The sequence below is a fragment of the Acromyrmex echinatior genome, chromosome 7, assembly GCF_024713525.1.
Source record: "Acromyrmex echinatior isolate Ae372 chromosome 7, ASM2471352v2, whole genome shotgun sequence".
Lineage (NCBI taxonomy): Eukaryota > Metazoa > Arthropoda > Insecta > Hymenoptera > Formicidae > Acromyrmex > Acromyrmex echinatior.
The window spans coordinates 4,826,892-4,846,800 of record NC_141858.1 but is presented as its reverse complement, the minus strand read 5'-3'; the positions used below and the strand labels follow the sequence as shown (position 1 = coordinate 4,846,800).

Sequence of the window (19,909 nt, the reverse complement as noted above, 5' to 3'; positions counted from 1 at the left end):
GACAGGGCCATTAATTAAAATGATTTTTTTCTGCCATATTTATTCATTTCGTGCAAAAACGTGTTGAATGAGTCTAATTTCATGAAATCCGGAACTGGTTGTGCTACTGAATAATTTTTTATGTGCATGTAAAAGTTTAAACTTTATCATCGATTACATTACATCAAAATGCCACTAATAATGATAACTGGCATACCATGCAGTGGCAAAACCACGAGGAGCCTCGAGCTCAAGAGTTACTTCGAGGAGAAGTTGAAGAATAGTGGGCAAAACGTGGAGATAATCAGCGAGAGCAACGCAATAATCCAAACGGGTTACAATAAAAATGTATATTTTGCGGGTAATTTGAAGAGTGAAATGAAGGATATTTGCATACAGGTTTTCATAGATGTAATTTTGATTGTTTCGATTTATACTGCTAATACCAGAGAAGTTAATATTAAAAATCTATCTAATAATATTATATATAATGTGAACTATAGATTTTCAGTATTAGCAACATATATGAACTATGAAAAAGAACTACAAAATGTGGACAATTACTCTGATGTTTGGTGTTGTTATGAAAAAGACTGGAATATCCATTCTCCAGTCTTTCTGATATTGGCATACGACCTTTATGTACATGGATATTTTGATAAATGTTCAGTATAGCACTTCTCCAATTTTCTCATAATTTTGTAAATCTGTGTGTTTTTATGCATAAAATATATTCTAATAAGGAAAATCGTCGTTCAAGTTTCGTTTTCTTATTTAATTTCAAAGTATTTTGATGTCAGTAAGTTTGAAAATGATAATTTAATGATAATTTACAACTGTACATGCTCATTAATGTTATTATTTATAAATTAAAAATGAATTAAAATATCTTTTTACTCTAATGTCATCATTTATGAATTAATAATGTCAGTTTAGTTATAAATTAAGTGTAAAATGTGATATTCCAACAACTTAATAATAAAAAGCAATTTAATTATATAAGGAAATTATAATTTAAATTTAAATCTAAGTTGTAATTTTATTATATAATTCTCTGCTATAATTTTACCATATAATTCAAAATGTAGCAAAGAATAGTTCGTGATTCAAAATATATATCTGCATACTCTCTGTTTTAATCAAATACGAATTTTCTTATATAATAAAGTTGTTATTTTCTCATGTAATTAAACTGTAATTTTCTTATATAATTAATATGTTGTTTTCTTATTATTATTAAATTGTTCGACTGAATATTCAGTTCGATTTAATATATCATTTTATACTTAATTTATAAATGATATTTTTTAATTCATAGACAACATTAATAAGCATGGGTAGTCAAGTATTATTAAGTTATCATTTTTTCAACTTACTAACATAAAAAAAATACTTCGAAATCTAATAATAAGAAAACAAGATTTGAGCAACAATTTGCTTTCTTGGAATATACATATTCTATGCACAATATACAAATTTACAAAATTACAGGAAAATCAAAGGAGTAGGAGGAAGAAGGGAAGAAGGAATATGCTATACTTAACATTTACCGATATTTTACAATTTCAATGTGTGACAAATATTCAAATGTTACATCGTATCAATCTGTCTTGCATTTTCAGATTCGAAAAAGGAGAAAGCTATTAGGAGTTCAATCAAATCAGACATTCAACGTAAACTAGATTCAAATGACTTATTGATATTTGATGGCAGCAATTATATCAAGGGATATCGATATGAAATCTATTGCACGACCAAATTGTATGAAACCCCTCAGTGCACACTGTATTGTAACTTGCCAATCGAACAAGCTTTGCTATGGAACAATAAAAGACTTGATTCAGATCAATACGACAGGGAAATTTTTGATTCACTTATAACCAGGTGATGATGTAATGATAATTATAATAACAAGAAACTAGTTTAAATTTCTAATATCCAAACATTGAATACAACAGATACGAAATACCAGAGACTACAAACCGATGGGATTGTCCACTTTTCACAATCATGCCCGGAGACATTCTAATGTGTGACGAGATTTATTGCTATCTCTACAAAGGAAAATTACCAAAACCAAATTTGAGTACCCAAATTGTTGGAATCTTTTTCTCATCTTCCTTTTTTATAATATTTCAATACTCACCAATACTCACAGATATTTACTCTTTCAGTCACCATTAGCCTCCACAAATTACCTATACGAATTGGATAATATAACGAAAGATGCGACAAACGTAAGTTTTGTGTGTGTGTGTGTGTGTGTGTGTGTGTGTGTGTGTGTGTGTGTGTGTGTGCGTGCGTGCATGCGTGTGTGTGTGTGTGTGTGTGCGTGCGTGCGTGCGCGCATGTTTGCGCATGCACATGCGTGCGTATGCATATGTATAATTAGGAATGCATCGGATATGTACCTTTGTCGGATAATATCGAATAGTCGAATATTGTCTTTTATAACTTTATCCAGACAGATAATAGGGGATATTATTTTAACACCATTGTTTACTGAAAACTCCATTATTGTTGCGCGTGCACAAAAAAAAGCCATGTTCAGCAACACTGAACACTAATTATATCCAAAAATATTAATTTTTATAATGAAAAATTTAAATTTTTAAAAATTAAATTTTTATTTTTAATAATTGTTTAGCAATAGTTACCAAGAAAATTGATAAAAATATTGTTTCTATCAAAGTAAATAACCCTTATAATACAAGATACAAGATGCGTTCTGATGTTCACTGCCAGTGCTGAAACTATATAGTATGTATTATACAGGGTTGGCCATATTCAACGGAAAGATGTTTTTTTTTTCAATCATGGGAAACGTCGTTACTCGATCTAACATCTCTGTCAAAAGTTACAGTGTTGCCCAGATCTTTCCGTCGAATATGGCCAACCCTGTATTATGTTTGCTGTAGATTTTCAGTACTAACAGTGAATATCGGAACGCATACATAATTTGATGCCTCATCCATCCAAACATTGGTCATTAGAATCCATCCATTTTTTTCATTTATTTAGAATTCAAAAAATCTCTAAAAATTTACCAACATATTTTCAACTTTCTAGGATATTAAAATTTCATTTTGGAAAATAAAATATAGTATAATTTATAATTATCAAAAGACACAAAGAAACTTGCATGAATAGGAATCACTCAATCACTACGCCGTTAAAAATTTCATGAAATTTAATATACTTTTAAGTTACATAATTTGAATTTAATTTCATGACATGCGTGCGTGACATATCAAATTTAATGTATTTTTCATGAAAATTTATAAAATTTTAATTACACGTTCCTTATATTTAACTAATTATTGTAACTTAATTTTCAATTAAATTATTCATTTCTTTTAATTTTGTTCATAACAAGCCATTTACGTAAAAGAAGCATTTCTGTTCTTTAGCTAGAGTATTCAGTATCTGGCCGCGATAATATGCGTTTATCCGATATCCAGGTATCCAGTAAAATCACTATCTGGGAGTATCTTGAAATGTAATGAAAATTACAAAAGTGAACAGATTTACTCGAATATTCATAATTTAATTAATAACTAATGAATTTGTTCACTTTTGTAACTTTTATTTCATTTCAAAATACACAATCGACCTCTTAGCTTTTTATTATGGTGGAATAAAAAAAAGTGAACTTAGTATCTCTAAACGATGCATTCGAGGAGTAGGATAATCCATAGAACTTATAGTAACTGGAAGTGGAATAACCTATCCAAGCAGTCACATAGTATAAGTACATACAGTATGGACACTAAACTTTTTATGTGATCCCCAATTTTTAGTACGCATGCGTCGATTTCCAACCACGAATGTGGCTGCCTTCAGCAAATTGAAATTGCAGGTTAGATTAGGTCAGCTGGATCTCCTTCCCATAAAATATAATTAAATCTTTCCCCTACAATATTGTGTACGCGTGCGTGCGTGCGTGCGTGCGTGCGTGCGTGCGTGCGTGCGTGCGTGCGTGCGTGCGTGCGTGCGTGCGTGCGTGCGTGCGTGCGTGCGTGCGTGCGTGCGTGCGTGCGTGCGTGCGTGCGTGCGTGCGTGCGTGCGTGCGTGCGTGCGTGCGTGCGTGCGTGCGTGCGTGCGTGCGTGCGTGCGTGCGTGCGTGCGTGCGTGCGTGCGTGCGTGCGTGCGTGCGTGCGTGCGTGCGTGCGTGCGTGCGTGCGTGCGTGCGTGCGTGCGTGCGTGCGTGCGTGCGTGCGTGCGTGCGTGCGTGCGTGCGTGCGTGCGTGCGTGCGTGCGTGCGTGCGTGCGTGCGTGCGTGCGTGCGTGCGTGCGTGCGTGCGTGCGTGCGTGCGTGCGTGCGTGCGTGCGTGCGTGCGTGCGTGCGTGCGTGCGTGCGTGCGTGCGTGCGTGCGTGCGTGCGTGCGTGCGTGCGTGCGTGCGTGCGTGCGTTTTCATGACACGAATTTATCCTACCCACAACATGGCAGCAAGTCATGTGACTTGGGACCCACTACATCAAAGTGCCGACGCTCAGTATCCATACTATATAAAAAAATAGAATGAAAAAACGGGCAATTAAGAGCATTAATCCGCGGTAATGGTTGCGAATATCATAAATATAGGGTCCATTATAAAAGTAATGCGCATTTTCTGGGAAAAATAGATTTATTGATCGTAGCGGTACAAATGCTCAAAATTCTTCAAAATACTCTCCCCCTGAATCAATACACTTGCGGAGACGTGCCTGGCACGCCTGAAAGGCACGCTGAAACTTATCGACGGGAATGTCTCTTAGGAACGTTGTAACATGCTTTTGGATGTTTTCCACGGACTCTCAATGCTTTCCTTTCAGCTTTCTCTTCAGACGGGGAAACAAAAAAAAGTCGCACGGAGCCAAGTCGGGACTGTAAGGGGACTGGGGGACCACCGGGGTGTTACTCCGGGCCAGGTAATTGGCAACGATGAAGGCCGTGTGGCTGGAGGCATTGTCATGGTGGAGCTTGATCCCATGTACCGCAAATGTGGACATGTTTAGGGTGTCAGCGATGCTCAATCGACGGTCGGAACGCAGAACTTCGCACACACGATTCACGTTTTCGTCGGTTCTGGCCGTTGTTGGGCGTCCAGAACGGGGTTCGTCGGCGACCTCCTCCCGACCCTCCTTGAACGCCTTGTGCCACCTCCCGGACTGTGACCTTGAAATGCAGTCGTCCTTGAAGGCCTCTTGAAGCATCTGGAATGTTTCGGTTGCATTCTTTCCAAGTCGCACGCAAAACTTGATGGCGTATCGCTGTTCAAGCGAACGCTCCATCGCGCCGTGTTACAAAGTCAAGAAAAACACACTTCACGCGGAGGCACGTCTTTCCACTCAGACTGCTCGGAGCAGACTGGCGACCGGCTGCCTTGGAAGGGCATATCCCGCACCACATTTCCCGACCCATTTTATCCTGCTGCGATGGATATTCGCGTCACAATAAAATCATGCGCATTACTTTCATAATGGACCCTGTACATATATTTAAATCATACCTACTGATCTATTACATACAGTACCAAACTGAACGTTTCGACTGTATTCAAGCCATCTTCAACAGTCCCCAATCATAGTAATAATTGTTCACAATCTAATGTTCGTAACGTAGTAGAAATCGAGTGCAGCAAGTAAATCTCAACAGATTCCCATGTCTGAAGGGTATGTAACCGTTAGTTAGCTGATTAGCTAAGTGCGAGCTAAATCAGAAATAATCATTAAAAAGAAGTTACTAAAAAAAGAAGGATAACCAAACTTTAAGGAGGTTTCCTTACTGCACATCATAACTGCACAATATAAATTAAATAAGTTGAAATCACGAAAACAGATAAAATTAAATTAAATTTCTTTAAAGAAACACAACGTTCGTAGTGTCAAAGCAGAGTAGTGTCAACTAATGTAAGAGAACATTCAGAAATAAATATTCTAAGAGAATAAACTACAACATTATCAAAAGTCATCGGATTGAAAAACAATATAGATAGCCGCTTAAGTGTAGATACACTAATAAAAAAAATTATTAAAATTATTAATTATGTTCGTGTAAGCATGGTGTAAGAACGTGTCTAATTTCAAATTTAAGCCATTTTCCTGCATCTTAATATATTAAGCATTTCAGACACTAACCTTTTCCCAATATATCTCTCATTATCCAAAATTTTGATGTTAATTCAATCAAAATCACGTTCAAATTGCAATCTATGTTCAGAAATAGTAGAAGTTACCGCTCTTTTTATTAATGTCATTTTTATATTCGTTAATTCTAGTTTTCAATTTACGGCTCGTCTGTCCAATATAAGAGGCATTGTAATTAATTATTATATCAGAGGCATTTGCAATTAATCTTGTAAACTATATCTTTCTTTGAATCATGAGAAAGAACGTCTTTTTATGCTTTAATAATTCCGTCAAGTTTGTTCAAACTGAAGAAAGACAATTTAACATTATGATTTTTGATAATGCTCTTGAATTTGTCATAAATACAAGGCAAAAAAGGAATGGTAAACCACGAAGTTATTTTATTATCAATGTTAGTTTTATTTGTTTATTTAAGCGTCTTACGTTTTAAAAGAAATCTTAATCGTAAATTGATCGTTTCAAAAATAAAATTAATACAATAATCATTTTCCAAAAATGTCTTATCTAATATTACAATTGAAATTATCCCTATGATATTTTGGATGAAATAGTAAAAAAGTTCTGTCCACCATGCTTATAAGAAACATCTCTTTTATGAAAGAGGATGAAGAGACAAAAAACTGAGATATCTTCCCGAAAAAGTTAATTTATGATAAATATTAAATTCTAATTCCGTTCGCCTTAATATTTATCATAAATTAACTTGGATAGAACTTTTTTTCAGTTTGAACAAACTTGACGGAATTACAATATTAAAGCACGAAAAGACGTTCTTTCTCATGATTCAAAGAAAAATATAGTTTACAAGATTAATTGCAAAAATTGCAATACTTCTTATATTGGACAGACGAGCCGTAAATTGAAAACTAGAATTAACGAACATAAAAATGACATTAATAAAAAGAGCCGTAACTTGTCTGTTATTTCTGAACATAGATTGCAATTTGAACATGATTTTGATTGGACTAACATCAAAATTTTGGATAATGAGAGATATATTGGGAAAAGGTTAGTGTCTGAAATGCTTAATATATTAAGATGCAGGAAAATGACCTAAATTTGAAATCAGACACGGAGTTCTTACATCATACTTACACGAACACAATTAATAAATTTTAATAATTTTTTTGATTGATGTATTTATACTTAAGCGGCTATCTATATTGTTTTTCAATCCGATGACTTTTGATAATGTTGTAGTTTACTCTCTTAGAATATTTATTTCTGAATGTTCTCTTACATTAGTTAACTCTGCTTTGACACTACGACGTTATGTTTCTTTTAAGAAATTTAATTTAATTTTATCTGTTTTCGTGATTTCAACTTATTTAATTTATATTGTGCAGTTATGGTGTGCAGTAAGGAAATCTCCTTAAAGTTTTGTTATCCTTTTTTTTTTTTAGTAACTGTTCTCTTTAATAATTATTTCTGATTTAACTCGCACTTAGCTAATCAGCTAACGGTTACATACACTCTAGACATGGGAATTTATTGAGATTTACTTGCTGCACTCGATTTCTACTACGTTACGAACATTAGATTGTGAACAATTATTACTATAATTGGGGACTGCTAGAGATGGCTTGAATACAGCCGAAACGTTCAGTTTGGTATTGTTTGTAATAGATCAATAGATACGATCGAAATATATGTATTTATGATATTCACACCAATTACCGCGTATTAATGCTCTTAATTGCCCGTTTTTCATTCTATTTTTTTTTTGTATTTTTAAGAACCAATTTGAATTAGTTCCATACTGTATGTTCGCAAAGATTTGCACATTTCGGGCCGATTTTGACGTACTTTCCCCACTACCGCTCAAGGCTCAGCGGCCGAGCCGCCGGGCGCTCACGTGACGCTCTAGTTCAGGAGCGTCTCTGTAGCTTAAACGTACGTTTAAGGTACGGAGATCGTACCTTATGTTATTAAAGAATATTTTTCTTGCAAAATTTTTATTTCCTTAAAAATATCAAATACTAAATTTTCTAAAACATTTTGTCATAATAATTCTTGTCTACTAGAAACTATTCAATAATTTTAATTAAAATGATAATATTCGCTTATAGAAAATAGTTAGTGCAATATAGAATCCTCGTTACTTGAGACTTCATAAAATTTCGTATGGAAAACACGGAATTTCCAGATTCACGTATTTCCTGACTTCAATCTTCGTAAGTCTGTTGTAGAAACTTCTCGATGTAAATTTATAACAATTATTGAATTAGTTTGAAAATGTTTTAGAAAATTTAATATTTGATTTTTTTTTAATAAATAAAAATTATTTTGCAAGAAAAATATTCTTTAATAAAGTAAAGTATGCACGTTTAAGCTACAGAGACGCTCCTGAGCCAGAGCGTCACGTGAGCGTCCGGCGACTCGGCCGTCGAGCCTCGAGCGGTAGTGGAGGTAGCGCGCCGGAATCGGCCCGAAATGTGCAAATCTTTGCGAGCACTGCTGTATGTACTTATACTGTGGCAGTGAGTGAAAGGTGTGAGCAACATCTGAGAGACAGAAGATGTATTTCTGTCCTGCTCAATAACTTTTCTTCTTTCTGTGCATGTGCCAAAAGAGGATAAAAAGATATTTCTGTCCTTTAGATGTTGCTCATAGTTCGACATCTGTATTTCCCTTCCAGTTACTATAAGTTAAATGAGGTAGTCCTCATTTATAAAAGGATGCATTTGTTTGACCTTCTCTCTCGTTTCGCGCATGCGTCTACTCTGGAAGAGATGATCGAAAGCGGCAACGAAGAATTGAAATATTGGGTCATCTAAAAAGTATCCGCGGTTTTTTGTCACTAGATGTATTGACCATCAACACCATCTAGTGACAAAAAACCGCGGATACTTTTTAGATGACCCAATAGTACGAAGTATGACGCATGATGGATAATAAAAAGAGTGATTGTTTAGTGCCATTTACTAGAAAGAAAAGGCAAGGAGATAAAGGTATATATTCTTGTTATATTCCTCGTTGATTCTTTCGATCTCTTTTCTCAGAGTAGCGACGTATGCGCGAAATGAGAGAGAATGTTACAGGCCAAATTAAAGACCTTCTAATCAGAGTGGCAACACAAGACAATTTGAGGTTTTGAGTCGACTTTTGTATGCAGGTAGTAGTTTTTAGAGAGCCAAAGGAGCTCCGTACAACATCAGAAACTGTGTATTCCACAATACATGATTTCTAATAGGTTGATATTCTTATTCTCTGTTCTCTGTTCCTTTTATTGTGCGGAGCCTCTCACAGGAAGAGTGGCAATTGCATCGTGATCCGGTCTCCTCTGATTAGACATGGGCATCAAAGCTCCATAGAGCCATGGTGGGGGTATGCCGTTTAGGTTAGATGACTGCAAAAGTCGCAGTACGCTTGTGCTTTCAATTTCTTCTTCAATTTTACAATTGATAAGGTCTTTGTAAGTGATACATATTATTAATATTGGAAATATATACCTTCCTCTATTGCATATACATGAAATAAAACTATGAATTTTTACATTTCAGATATCTGAACAGGATTTGTGCATATTATGAAATGCCTCGTCAGATGCAGAGCTCCAAGATACACAAATTCTAATAAAGAAGGATATTGCTGCAACATTTATCCAAAATTTTAAATTGAAACAAAAATGGAATGATACTGCCAGAATTTCTGATTGGAAACCTTCAAAATCAGCTGTACTGTGTGAGGTCAATACTAAAGCGTGCATACAAATGTTTAATATAACTCCCGTAAATAATCAACAAAAATAACATCAATATTATAATTTCTCACTCAATATCAATATATTAAATGAGAAATTATAATAATGGTGTTATTTTTGTTGATGTTTACTGGAGTTGTATTATAAAACATTTGTATGCACGCTTCGATACTGACTTCACACAGTATAATTGATTTTGGAAGTTATCAATTAGAAATTTCCGACAGCGTTAATCCATTTGTCTCAACTTTTTGTCTCGGATCTTGGGCAAATGTCATGCAGCAATATCCTTTTTTATTTGAGTTGTGCATCTGGAAGCATTACACCTGGCAGGCATTTTGTAATATGCACAAATCCTGATATCTGAAATGTAAAAATTCGTAATTTTATTTCATGTGTGTGTATATATATATATATATATATATATACATATACATATACATACATATATACATACATATATATATATACACAGGATGTCTGGAAATAATCGCCAAATATTTCATGGGCAGGTAGACTGGATTAAACTGAATCAAAAAGTCCTCTACCATTTTGTAAGTTTCCCTAATAGTTAACGAGATATTAATCCTTAAAGATAGCCGAATACGCGCGCCGTTCGGCCTATTACTGCGAAGTGTATACGCGCCCCGCGCCGCGCAAACCGCCGCGAGCCTCCATAGCTCGGACGACAGGCAGCTTGCCAGGCTAAACTCCCCACTCCCAATTATCCGCGCGCCAAGCGATTTCCAGATACCCTGTATATACAATAGAGGAAGATATATACTTCCAAGATTAATAATATGTATCATTTACAAAGACCTTATCAATTGTAAAATTAAAGAGGAAATGCAGCACAAGGTGACAAACGTACTGGGACTTTTGCAGTCATCTAACCTAAACGGCATACCCCCACCATGGCTTTGATGCTCATGTCCAATCAGAGGAAATCGGGTCACGATTAATACAATTTGCCACTCTCTTCCTATGAGGATCTCTAATAGTCTTAACAAAATCGATAACAGAGAGAAATATATTAGTATCTCTGTCTAACCTTAACGCGGCGTTAAGTTATCAATTGATTGTTACATTGGAACTGATCAATTGCATTTGCTGTTCAGCAGAATTGACCAATCATGATTGACACTTAATTGACCGATTAGATTAATCGAAGTTGGTGAGACCAACTCTATGTTTATGGGAATAACTCACCTTTCTTATTCCATTATAGCTCTAGTAATAATTATGATGTAAGAAGTAAAGTATACTATTCCCACGGATGCAATGGGTTGAAAGTAGTGGGGAGATCTGTCAACCAATCAATTTTTGAATTCATTTGCAGAAATTCACATGATTCGTTCTACAAATAAGTACACTTTTGCAAATCAGTACAATTTTGATTGATCGAACTCCGGCATTATGCGCAATGATTCACTTATATAATTAATTCCATGGCAATAATTATTTGTAATATTCCTATATTGCTAACGCAGCCTCTTTTTAGGAATGGGAGTGTACGAAGACAGCGAGATAGAGAATATCGGATCTCTCACTTCCACAGTGTACCTCGAATGTGCGCATGCGCTGGCATAAGTAACAAAGTCGCATTTTTGTTTCTTTTTTTTAAACACTTTTATATAAACAATAATGTTGGACACGCGTATAATCATACCGTTATTGAGATCCGATAACTTCGATCTGGCGCAACTCGCTGACTCGCGTAAAGGAGGCACGTCCATGTTTCGCGTCATGCTTAACGCCGAGACACTACCACTCCAGATATGTAATATGCATACGTAATAAATACGAACGCGGACCAGTACAGATGTATGTACATTATAAAATTGGTTAGAAACGCGCGCATGCGTACTATTTAAGTGAAGCGGGTACACTATCTAAGTGAGAGGTAGATATTATCTGCGTGATGTTTTCGCTTTTAATTGGCGTTGTTAGCAATATAGTAGTATTACATATTTGATAATAATTCGCAAGTGTACTACTACACATTCATGGAGCAAGTGATTAAGTGTTAAATACTAAAATTCAGATGTAATAACTGTGTTTTTGTTTTTCCTTCATTTAGGACCGATTATTCCATCTTTTGATAAATTTTACCTGTTGGGTAAATAACAAGATTACCCAGTCACATGCATGGATTGCCAGATTTACCTAACAAGTAAAATTTACCAAAAATGGAACAATCGGGTCTTAAATGCTTTTTTTTTTACTGTACAATATATCGCTTCCTTACTTCAAAAGTGATCCAACTTTGAAAAGAAGCAAAATTTTCGATTATTATATTGAACGAATTAAAAATTATTTTATTGATCATCATTATCAATGAATTTTTATATAACAAACGTAACAATTAAATAAGGGTTTTTTTAAGGATTATGAAACGAAAATAACAGAAAAATTCTTGGTTATGTTAAAAGTCTATTTATTTGACCAATATTCAATTTGATTAATCAATAACTTTCTGTTATGCTTAAAAATAATTTTTCTCCTTTTCTGGAAAACTCAATTTTTGTTATTGTCACTTTTGAAGTAAAAAAAGTTATATAATATAATGTATGCAGTCTGTAAAGCTGTACACAATGCTCTATCAAACGTCGTGGTTTATATATGAATGTTAACAAGAAATATTTTTTTTTAAAGGTGATACTGTCAATGCAACAACTGGGAATAAACTACGATATAAAAATACCAGGTTCTAGTGTGAATTTAAAACGCACAACCGTACCATCGAAACTTGCAATATTAAGAAGACAATTTATAACTTTTAGTAAAATGCAACAAAATGAAGTTGATCAAATTACCACGTTATTTGTACAATATCTCAATAACAATATACGGTAAAAGTGAATTTACATATCTTTTTTGTTTTTTAATTTTAATATGACTTTACATGTGTGTGTGCGCGCGCGCGCGCGTGTGTGTGCGCGTGTGTATGTGTACACGAAGGTCGTTCGATAAAGTCTGATAAATCTTTATAAAATGATAACAATCCATTTGATGACATGACACCTGAAAATTATCTCTCCTCTTTAAACCCTTCCACATGTCAGTTAGAATTGATGCGTTGTTGATGCGTTCGATAGTCATTTAAAGCGATTGACAAATTTAGCAATTGCAGCGTACAAAAATGAAAAAAAAAATGAATTCTGTGCAAAATTACAGAATTTGATTTCGAATTGATTCCTCATTCACTTTATTCCTCATCCATTTAATTTTGCATGAAATTCGTTTCCTTTTTTATTTTTACACGCGGCAACTATTTAATTTCTCGCTCGCTTTAAACAATTACCAAATGTGAACAACGCATCAATTTTGGTTGAAATTTGACTTGGAAGAGTTTGAAGAATGATACTTTTCATTCATGTTAAAAAGAGTTACTCATAAAGATTTATCAGACTTATGGAATGATCCACGTATATACAGAGTGTCTCTAAATTCCTGCATATGGAGTACAAGATGTGATATTTTAAAACAAACAACTTTTTCTTTTTGCAAAATTATGTCTGACAAGTTTTGCAGAAGAGCAGGTTAAAGTTATACGAGTAAACGCAAAAATTATTTATCTAATGTAATTTTACTATAGGAAAAAGTTGTTCGTTTTAACACAAAAAACAACTTTTTCCTGTAGTAAAATTGCGTCCGATAAGTAGTTTTTGCAGAAGAGTAGATTGAAGTTAAAAAATAAGAGCAAAAATTATTTATCGGACGGCAATTTTACTAAAGAAAAGTTATTTGTTTCAGTATAAAGTACTGCAGGAATTTAGAGACACTCCGTACACACAGGATGTTTAGCGTGACGATTCGCACAATTTTTCAGGTACTTCCGACAATTAGAAAAAAGTTAAAAGGTGAATATTCATTGTTTTATACAGATTACAACATGTAATAACAAATTTAAAAAACATTTTCTTTATAAAAAAATCAAAGTCATCTTAAATTTTTTAAATAACACCATACAATTTTGTTCATAATATTGTAGGGGTCTTAAAAACAAATTCAAACTACTGAAATGTTACTTTTATTGATATTTTATTGATTTTATTGATACTCAATAAATTTGCAACATTATTTTTAACAGCAGTACTTTCAACTTCTGACTAGACATAGAACATAAACATATATATAGTATATATATATATTAGGTGTTGGAATTAATTCGTAGCGTTTTTAATGAAAGAATGTTATTTATTTCACATGAGCATTAAAAAATACATTAATGAAAGTACTTCCCATCACTTGTAAAACGCTACGAATTAATTCCAACACCTAATATATATATATACATACATGTATTTATTTAATAAAATATGCAATAAAATCAATAAAAGTGACATTTTGATAGTGATTTGAATTCTTGAAGACCCTTACAATATTATGAGAAAAAATTGTATGGCGCTATTTAGAACATTTAAGGTGATCCTAAAACCTGTTTTACCACGTAAACACGTATAATTTTTGTATAAGAAATATTTTTTTTCTATTTCACCGATTCGAAAATCCTTTTCCAGGATTAAAGTGTACACATTAATATGTGTCTGGATAGTGGAGTGCCGAGAACGATCCAAAATTTCGAAATTGATATATTTTTTATCATTTCTTAGTGTAACATGGCGTCTCAACTGTCAAGTCGTGACATTTGCTTGATATGAAAGCTTTGCAACCTGTACGTACGAAATAGTGATACCCAAACAAGTAGTTATTTTACACGAACAAACGAGTCGAGTTCTTAGAATTAGACTTAGACGCTTTATCGCAATGAATTTCTTATACGAAAATTGACATGTGTATCATAGGTTGTGTGACTGCGTATATCATAGGTTGTGAGATATTGCTGTGGTAGTATAAAGACATGTCGGTGTGCTGTAGGGAACTACGTTCTCAATACCTCACTAGCGCAGCGAGTGTAAAAAGCCTAAGGATTTTGTAGGTTGCGAGTTGCCTACAAGCAGCGTCAGAGAAAAATAAGAAGTCAGAGAGATTATGGCGCTCATTCTGTACGGTATTCATACATATTCCAGTAATAAAATTCATCGTTATTAGTTACAAGAAAAGTGGTCGATCATTATACTTTACATCACGTCATACGACAAGAGTGGGCTTGTCTTGAGAATTTGACTCGTCAATTGAGTCACCTATTCCCACAGTGCGGCGCGCGGCGCGACCTCTGGTGATTTCGTTGGAGTTCGAGGTTTGCTTTAGAATCTTCTTAAGACGAGTTTGATTTTTTATGAAAAAATGTTTTTTAAATTTTTCATCGCATGTTATAGTCTGTATAAAACAAATAAATATTCATCTTTCAACTTTTTTTTAACTGTCGGAAGTATCTGAAAAATCGTATGGATCGTTACATTGAATATCCTGTGTATGTGTGTGTGTGTGTGTGTGTGTGTGTGTGTGTGTGTGTGTGTGTGCGCGCGCGCGTGTATATATATATATACACATAATCTTATTATCACGCAATAACATCGCATAATTGTACAATAATGAAAATCATTGATTTGTAAATATTTATAAAACCTTTGTCAAAACATATGTTTTGACTTCAATCAAATTACTCATGATACAATAAACAAGAAATGTAATTAGATTAGATATTGTCTGCAATTATGGTACACTGATTAATTTAAAAAAATAGTTCTATTATTTTCAAGGCATTATTGACGTTACGAAAACAATCTCATAGCGCCATTGAAAACTTTTTTATATGAAATGAGTCTTTATATTAGAATAGAATGAGACAGATAAAGATATAAAAAAAAAATATAAGTCTTAAACACAAACGCATAGAACTAGTTCTCACATGTGAAACACGGCTGCACTTAAACAATAACATCTCAGCGTTCTACACTTTTTCAAGAAGAAAAAGCGCTGTAATCAATTCTCTTGTTCTTGCGCACTGTTAGTTTCATCTCCATTCTGATTGTGATTTACACCGTCCACATGTCCATTTGGTTTTCGACAAACAAAGTACACGCTATTATATTCGCACTGTAACATACTATTAATATTCTGGGCATAACGCGTTTTCACTTTTGTCTCTTCTTTCTAAAAAAAAAAAAATAGACTATACATCCGTGAATGTTTTAGGAATATCGTACGTAAAAATAAAGTTTATTACCTCCAATTGAAAGCCAAAGCCTAGAATAACATCACGGATAGCGTCGTAACTTGGCTCGATTGAGTCTTCGTTCGGTAAATCGCTGAAATGATAAAGCAACGGTCCGAGATTTATCCAGACGCCACCTGGTTTCAAGATCTTATAAATTGTCTCGATAAATTGTACAACGTTATTGGCACAGTCTATGAAGAAACATGTCGCGATGCAATCCCAATGACTGCTCTCCGTATAAACCTGAAATAAATCATGTTAACTGAACAGATAATATTATGATTACTTACAGTTAATGCAAAAAGTATTTGTAGAGGAGAAATTAAAATTTTATTTTCAGAAAGTAAACATTAACTAGCGATTTACTAACAAAGAATAAAATAAATTGTACATTTTTCAAAATTATTTTGTCTGTAAAACGATGTAATAATTAAAATATATTATCTTAATAATAAGCGAAAATGAAAATTTGTAGTATTGCACACACAAAAAGTATTCGTACTCTTTTATTTATACTAGAACAGAACATTATAAATAAATAATTAATATTTACTTTCTAAAAGTAAGGTTTTTAAAAAATATTTTCTCTGTACAAATACTTTGTACTCATTCTGCACGTTACATATTCTTGTTTTAAAAATCACCTCTAAAAAATCACCCGCGGTCATAGAGAATTGCGCATTTCCTGGAAGATCGCTCGGACTTACGTCGGGGAAAGAAACCGCTTGCGTCTGGTGCTCAGGTTTCAAGTTATTCATATATTGATGCACCCATGGATGTACTTGATACAAATTTATATCTCTACATCTATTACAAAAGGAAAAATTGTGACAAAAGATGCGAAGATGATTATTTGCATTACTATTACTTACTTGTTTAATACAAAGTTCGATGCAAACAGCATGAATAGGGAAAATTCATTTCCTTGGCAGGTATATCCACGCTTCGCAATTTCAAAAGCAAGACGGCCTAATCCTGCACCAGGTACTAAAATATGCACGTCCGATGGTTTACTGGAAATTCAACTATCATTTGATATTTCTTTCAGTCATGTCTCGGTGTGATTTACAAAAGAAACTTTTGAAATATATTTTCAGCTGTAATTTTATCAAAGGTTCATCCTATATATTAATTTAGTGTATCCTTTGATGAAAAAGCAGCTTAAGGTCTTATAAGCTTTAAGAGATTTTACAAGTTTCTCTTGATTTTGTTTTTTTTTTGTTTTGTGTTCCTTGATATATTACAATAATTGCTGTACAATAATTATGAATTATCATACCAATTCTCCAATGGAAATTGATATAATATTTCGTCTACAATTAGCTGATAACACGCTTTTCGTTCCTCAGCACCTTCCACACTCCAGTCCCGTACCAATTGCTTAATGGTAGCTTGCACTTTCTCTTGATCCGACATTACAGGCCTTAGGTTTAACGTCTGTAATGAAATTCATCTATTTTACATAATAGAACAATATCATAGAGATAGCACAGTTTAAGCAGAGTTGAATAAGTTAACTTTTTTTTCAAATTAAATTTAGTTAAAATTAATAGTCTTGAAAATTTAATTTATTTAAATACAAGTTCAATATGAACTTGTATTTAAATAGTCCATAATGAAATTAATTGAAGTAGAAGTTATATTAATAAAGAAAGTAATTGAAAAATTAACAGTTAAATTTGGTCTGAATGAACAATTAAAGAAAAAAAGAAAGAAAAAAAATTTAACCATATTTTTCATAATTTTTTATATTTTTCCTTTCTCATAGCATATCCATTAATGAACTGGTTAGTTTTGTTTACAACTAATGATTAAACAATATAAAAGATATAAAATTTTTAAATTATATACTCATTATTCCCTCATATTGGATCTGAAGATTGACTTCCAAAAAGTCAAATTAAAAGTTAATAATTATCGATAAAAATAACCTTTTAATTTAACTTTTTAACTTAGCACTTAGCATTCCTAGGTTGAAGTAATTAAAATTAAATTTAACCAAAGTATATCCCATGTAACATACATCTTCAAGGAACATCTAGAGAATGTCCTATGTCCTAAGGACATCTCTCAGATGTCTTTAAAATATGTTGTATGGATAAAAATATCAAAATATATAAAAATTTCAAAACATATTAATATTATATTGTATAAAAAAACTTTACTAAACTAATTAAACTCTACTTATGTGCGATAAATAAAACGTTAGGTAAATGTCTCTTACATTGTCAACTTGAGCAGTAGTTGGACATACGTTTTCAAATATATGGGCTACATCTTTTATTATGAGTTTTATGATCTGGTCATTGTTCTCGATACATCGTTTAACCTCTTGTAAATGTTCCTTGTACTTTGACAAAAGCTTCTGATGATGTTGTGGTAGACTAAGAAAATAAGACTCTGTTTTTCTTACTCTTAGCAAGGAGTGTGTCCTGCGCAAAAAAAATAGAAGAAATTAAACAAACGGAAGAATTCCTGTATGCATCGAGTCGCCAATGTTATTTACATATTATGATAAAAAAAATATCACAGGAGTGACCTCTGAATAGTAATCGCTTATCAATCGAATATTCGCAATGAACAATAATTAATGCGACGTGTCTCTCCAGTGACTCTTGAGCAATAATAAAAAGGAAAACGATTGGAATTCAAGACCACAGTTGTTGTCGTACCGGTTCTCGCCGTCGACATCAAGGAATAAAAAGGAATAAAAAGGAACGAAAGAAAATGGGGAGAGAAGTGAACGTCAAAAAAGACCCGCGGCACTCACTTGTAATATCTGAATGCGGAGACGATTCTCTGAAAGTGCTTTCGCTCCTCTTCATCCTCGTAACTATTGTGCATTCTTCTCGGATGCGAACTCGCAGTCGTATCCATCGCTTCCATCTTTAATATACGACTTTCCGCGGGCCGCGGGGGTCTTATTTAACGAATACTAGCTCTCACTCCGCGTGTCGGAGAGCGTTTGGGTTAGAATTGAAGAGTTTACAGTTCTTTCGTACGGCACCGGCGGTAGCCGCTCCCCGTCCGCACCTTCTGTACCCGAAGCAACGAGAGAGGTGTATGTATACACGAGCACTAGTAAGGAAGGGAGATGTGAAAGGTGACGCGGAAGGTGCAGCTGATGGAGATGGTAACATCGATATTCCCTTTTCTGTATTTTTCGTGGTTATAATGAAATAAACGTTAATCGAAGGAGAGAAAGGTTATGGAGGGTATGGAACACTTGTCTAAAATGAACGAATCTCGGGAGAACACGATAGGTTCTCGTTGTTTTATTGACTTTAAATTCTTCAATTTCAAATTATCATAAGTTTCCCCTACTTCAAGCCAACTCAGCTGGTCTAGAGTCCAATATTTATAAGAGAAGCGCTGATGTTAAGTGTCCTGATTGGTCATGCAATCACGTGATTAGCAGCCAATCATGAACTTATTTCTTATATTGTATATTTTGTATATTTTAAATGACTGCTGAATGAATGATTGATGAATATCATAGACCTAGTATTTCTAGACTTCGCATTCGAGGAGTAGAGCTAGTCCTCATTTTAGGCTACGTTTCAAAACTTCCTCTCCGAGGAAAATTTTCTCAAAATATATAGTATATGTAACATATACTATAGCATATAGAGTAAAATCTTCCTCGGAGAGGAATTCCTTTGGAACGTAGCCGTAGAAAAAGTTCGTTCATTGACAAAAGTTTGAGTTCATGTCGTTCATCGACATATAGGTCTAGTTTACATTATGCATTTGATATGAATACTAACTAATAACTTTCTATTGAATGATCGATATGTTGAAACATATATTGGGTCATCTAAAAAGTATCCGCGGTTTTTTGTCACTAGATGTGTGTTGATGGTTATATATCTAGTGACAAAGTACCGCGGATACTTTTTAGATGACCCAATATTTAATTAATCATTATGATACATATTGTACATATATGTGCGGGACTGCACCGCGCGTA

At 33.8% G+C, this 19,909-nt stretch overlaps 2 protein-coding genes and 1 long non-coding RNA gene across 6 annotated transcripts; 1 reads left to right on the top strand and 2 right to left on the bottom strand.

The window, feature by feature from the left end:
- Window positions 1-12: 12 nt before the first annotated feature.
- On the top strand, window positions 13-16,213 carry LOC105144358 (protein KTI12 homolog). Of its 4 annotated transcripts, XR_015545588.1 has the most exons (8): window positions 13-340; window positions 1,602-1,863; window positions 1,938-2,076; window positions 2,154-2,216; window positions 12,471-12,667; window positions 13,572-13,678; window positions 14,339-14,493; window positions 14,624-15,420. XR_015545588.1 is itself a non-coding variant. In XM_087407593.1 (7 exons), the coding sequence occupies exons 1-7, from the start codon at window positions 169-171 to the stop codon at window positions 14,356-14,358; spliced, it is 960 nt and encodes a 319-aa protein (XP_087263719.1). In that variant the 5' UTR covers window positions 13-168; the 3' UTR covers window positions 14,359-15,420. The 4 variants fall into 4 exon arrangements, 3 of the variants coding, with proteins under 3 accessions (XP_087263719.1, XP_011051522.1, XP_011051524.1); XM_087407593.1 differs by having other exon boundaries at window positions 14,339-15,420; XM_011053222.2 differs by having other exon boundaries at window positions 16-340; window positions 13,648-13,678; window positions 14,339-15,420.
- LOC147909042 (uncharacterized) lies at window positions 4,755-11,114 on the bottom strand. Its single transcript, XR_015545591.1, has 2 exons — window positions 11,025-11,114; window positions 4,755-5,176 (listed from the first exon to the last, which is right to left on the bottom strand). It is a non-coding gene; the product is annotated as an uncharacterized LOC147909042 (long non-coding RNA).
- Window positions 15,324-19,246, bottom strand: LOC105144359 (protein-L-histidine N-pros-methyltransferase CARNMT1). The gene is made up of 7 exons (XM_011053223.2): window positions 18,710-19,246; window positions 18,164-18,371; window positions 17,219-17,376; window positions 16,812-16,952; window positions 16,584-16,746; window positions 15,949-16,182; window positions 15,324-15,875 (listed from the first exon to the last, which is right to left on the bottom strand). The coding sequence occupies exons 1-7, from the start codon at window positions 18,823-18,825 to the stop codon at window positions 15,705-15,707; spliced, it is 1,191 nt and encodes a 396-aa protein (XP_011051525.1). The 5' UTR covers window positions 18,826-19,246; the 3' UTR covers window positions 15,324-15,704.
- Between the last annotated feature and the right edge of the window lie 663 nt (window positions 19,247-19,909).

Excerpts from the sequence above, each read along its gene's own strand:
- LOC105144358 (XM_087407593.1), top strand. The coding sequence starts at position 169 with ATGCCACTAATAATGATAACTGGCATACCATGCAGTGGCAAAACCACG. Across the intron at positions 2,077-2,153 it reads CAAATTTGAGTACCCAAATT|TCACCATTAGCCTCCACAAA; the intron begins GTTGGAATCTTT and ends TTACTCTTTCAG. Across the intron at positions 13,679-14,338 it reads AATTAGAAAAAAGTTAAAAG|GATTAAAGTGTACACATTAA; the intron begins GTGAATATTCAT and ends ATCCTTTTCCAG.
- LOC105144359 (XM_011053223.2), bottom strand. The coding sequence starts at position 18,825 with ATGGAAGCGATGGATACGACTGCGAGTTCGCATCCGAGAAGAATGCAC. Across the intron at positions 18,372-18,709 it reads TCCGCATTCAGATATTACAA|GACACACTCCTTGCTAAGAG; the intron begins GTGAGTGCCGCG and ends TTTTTTGCGCAG. Across the intron at positions 17,377-18,163 it reads CTACTGCTCAAGTTGACAAT|ACGTTAAACCTAAGGCCTGT; the intron begins GTAAGAGACATT and ends ATTTCATTACAG.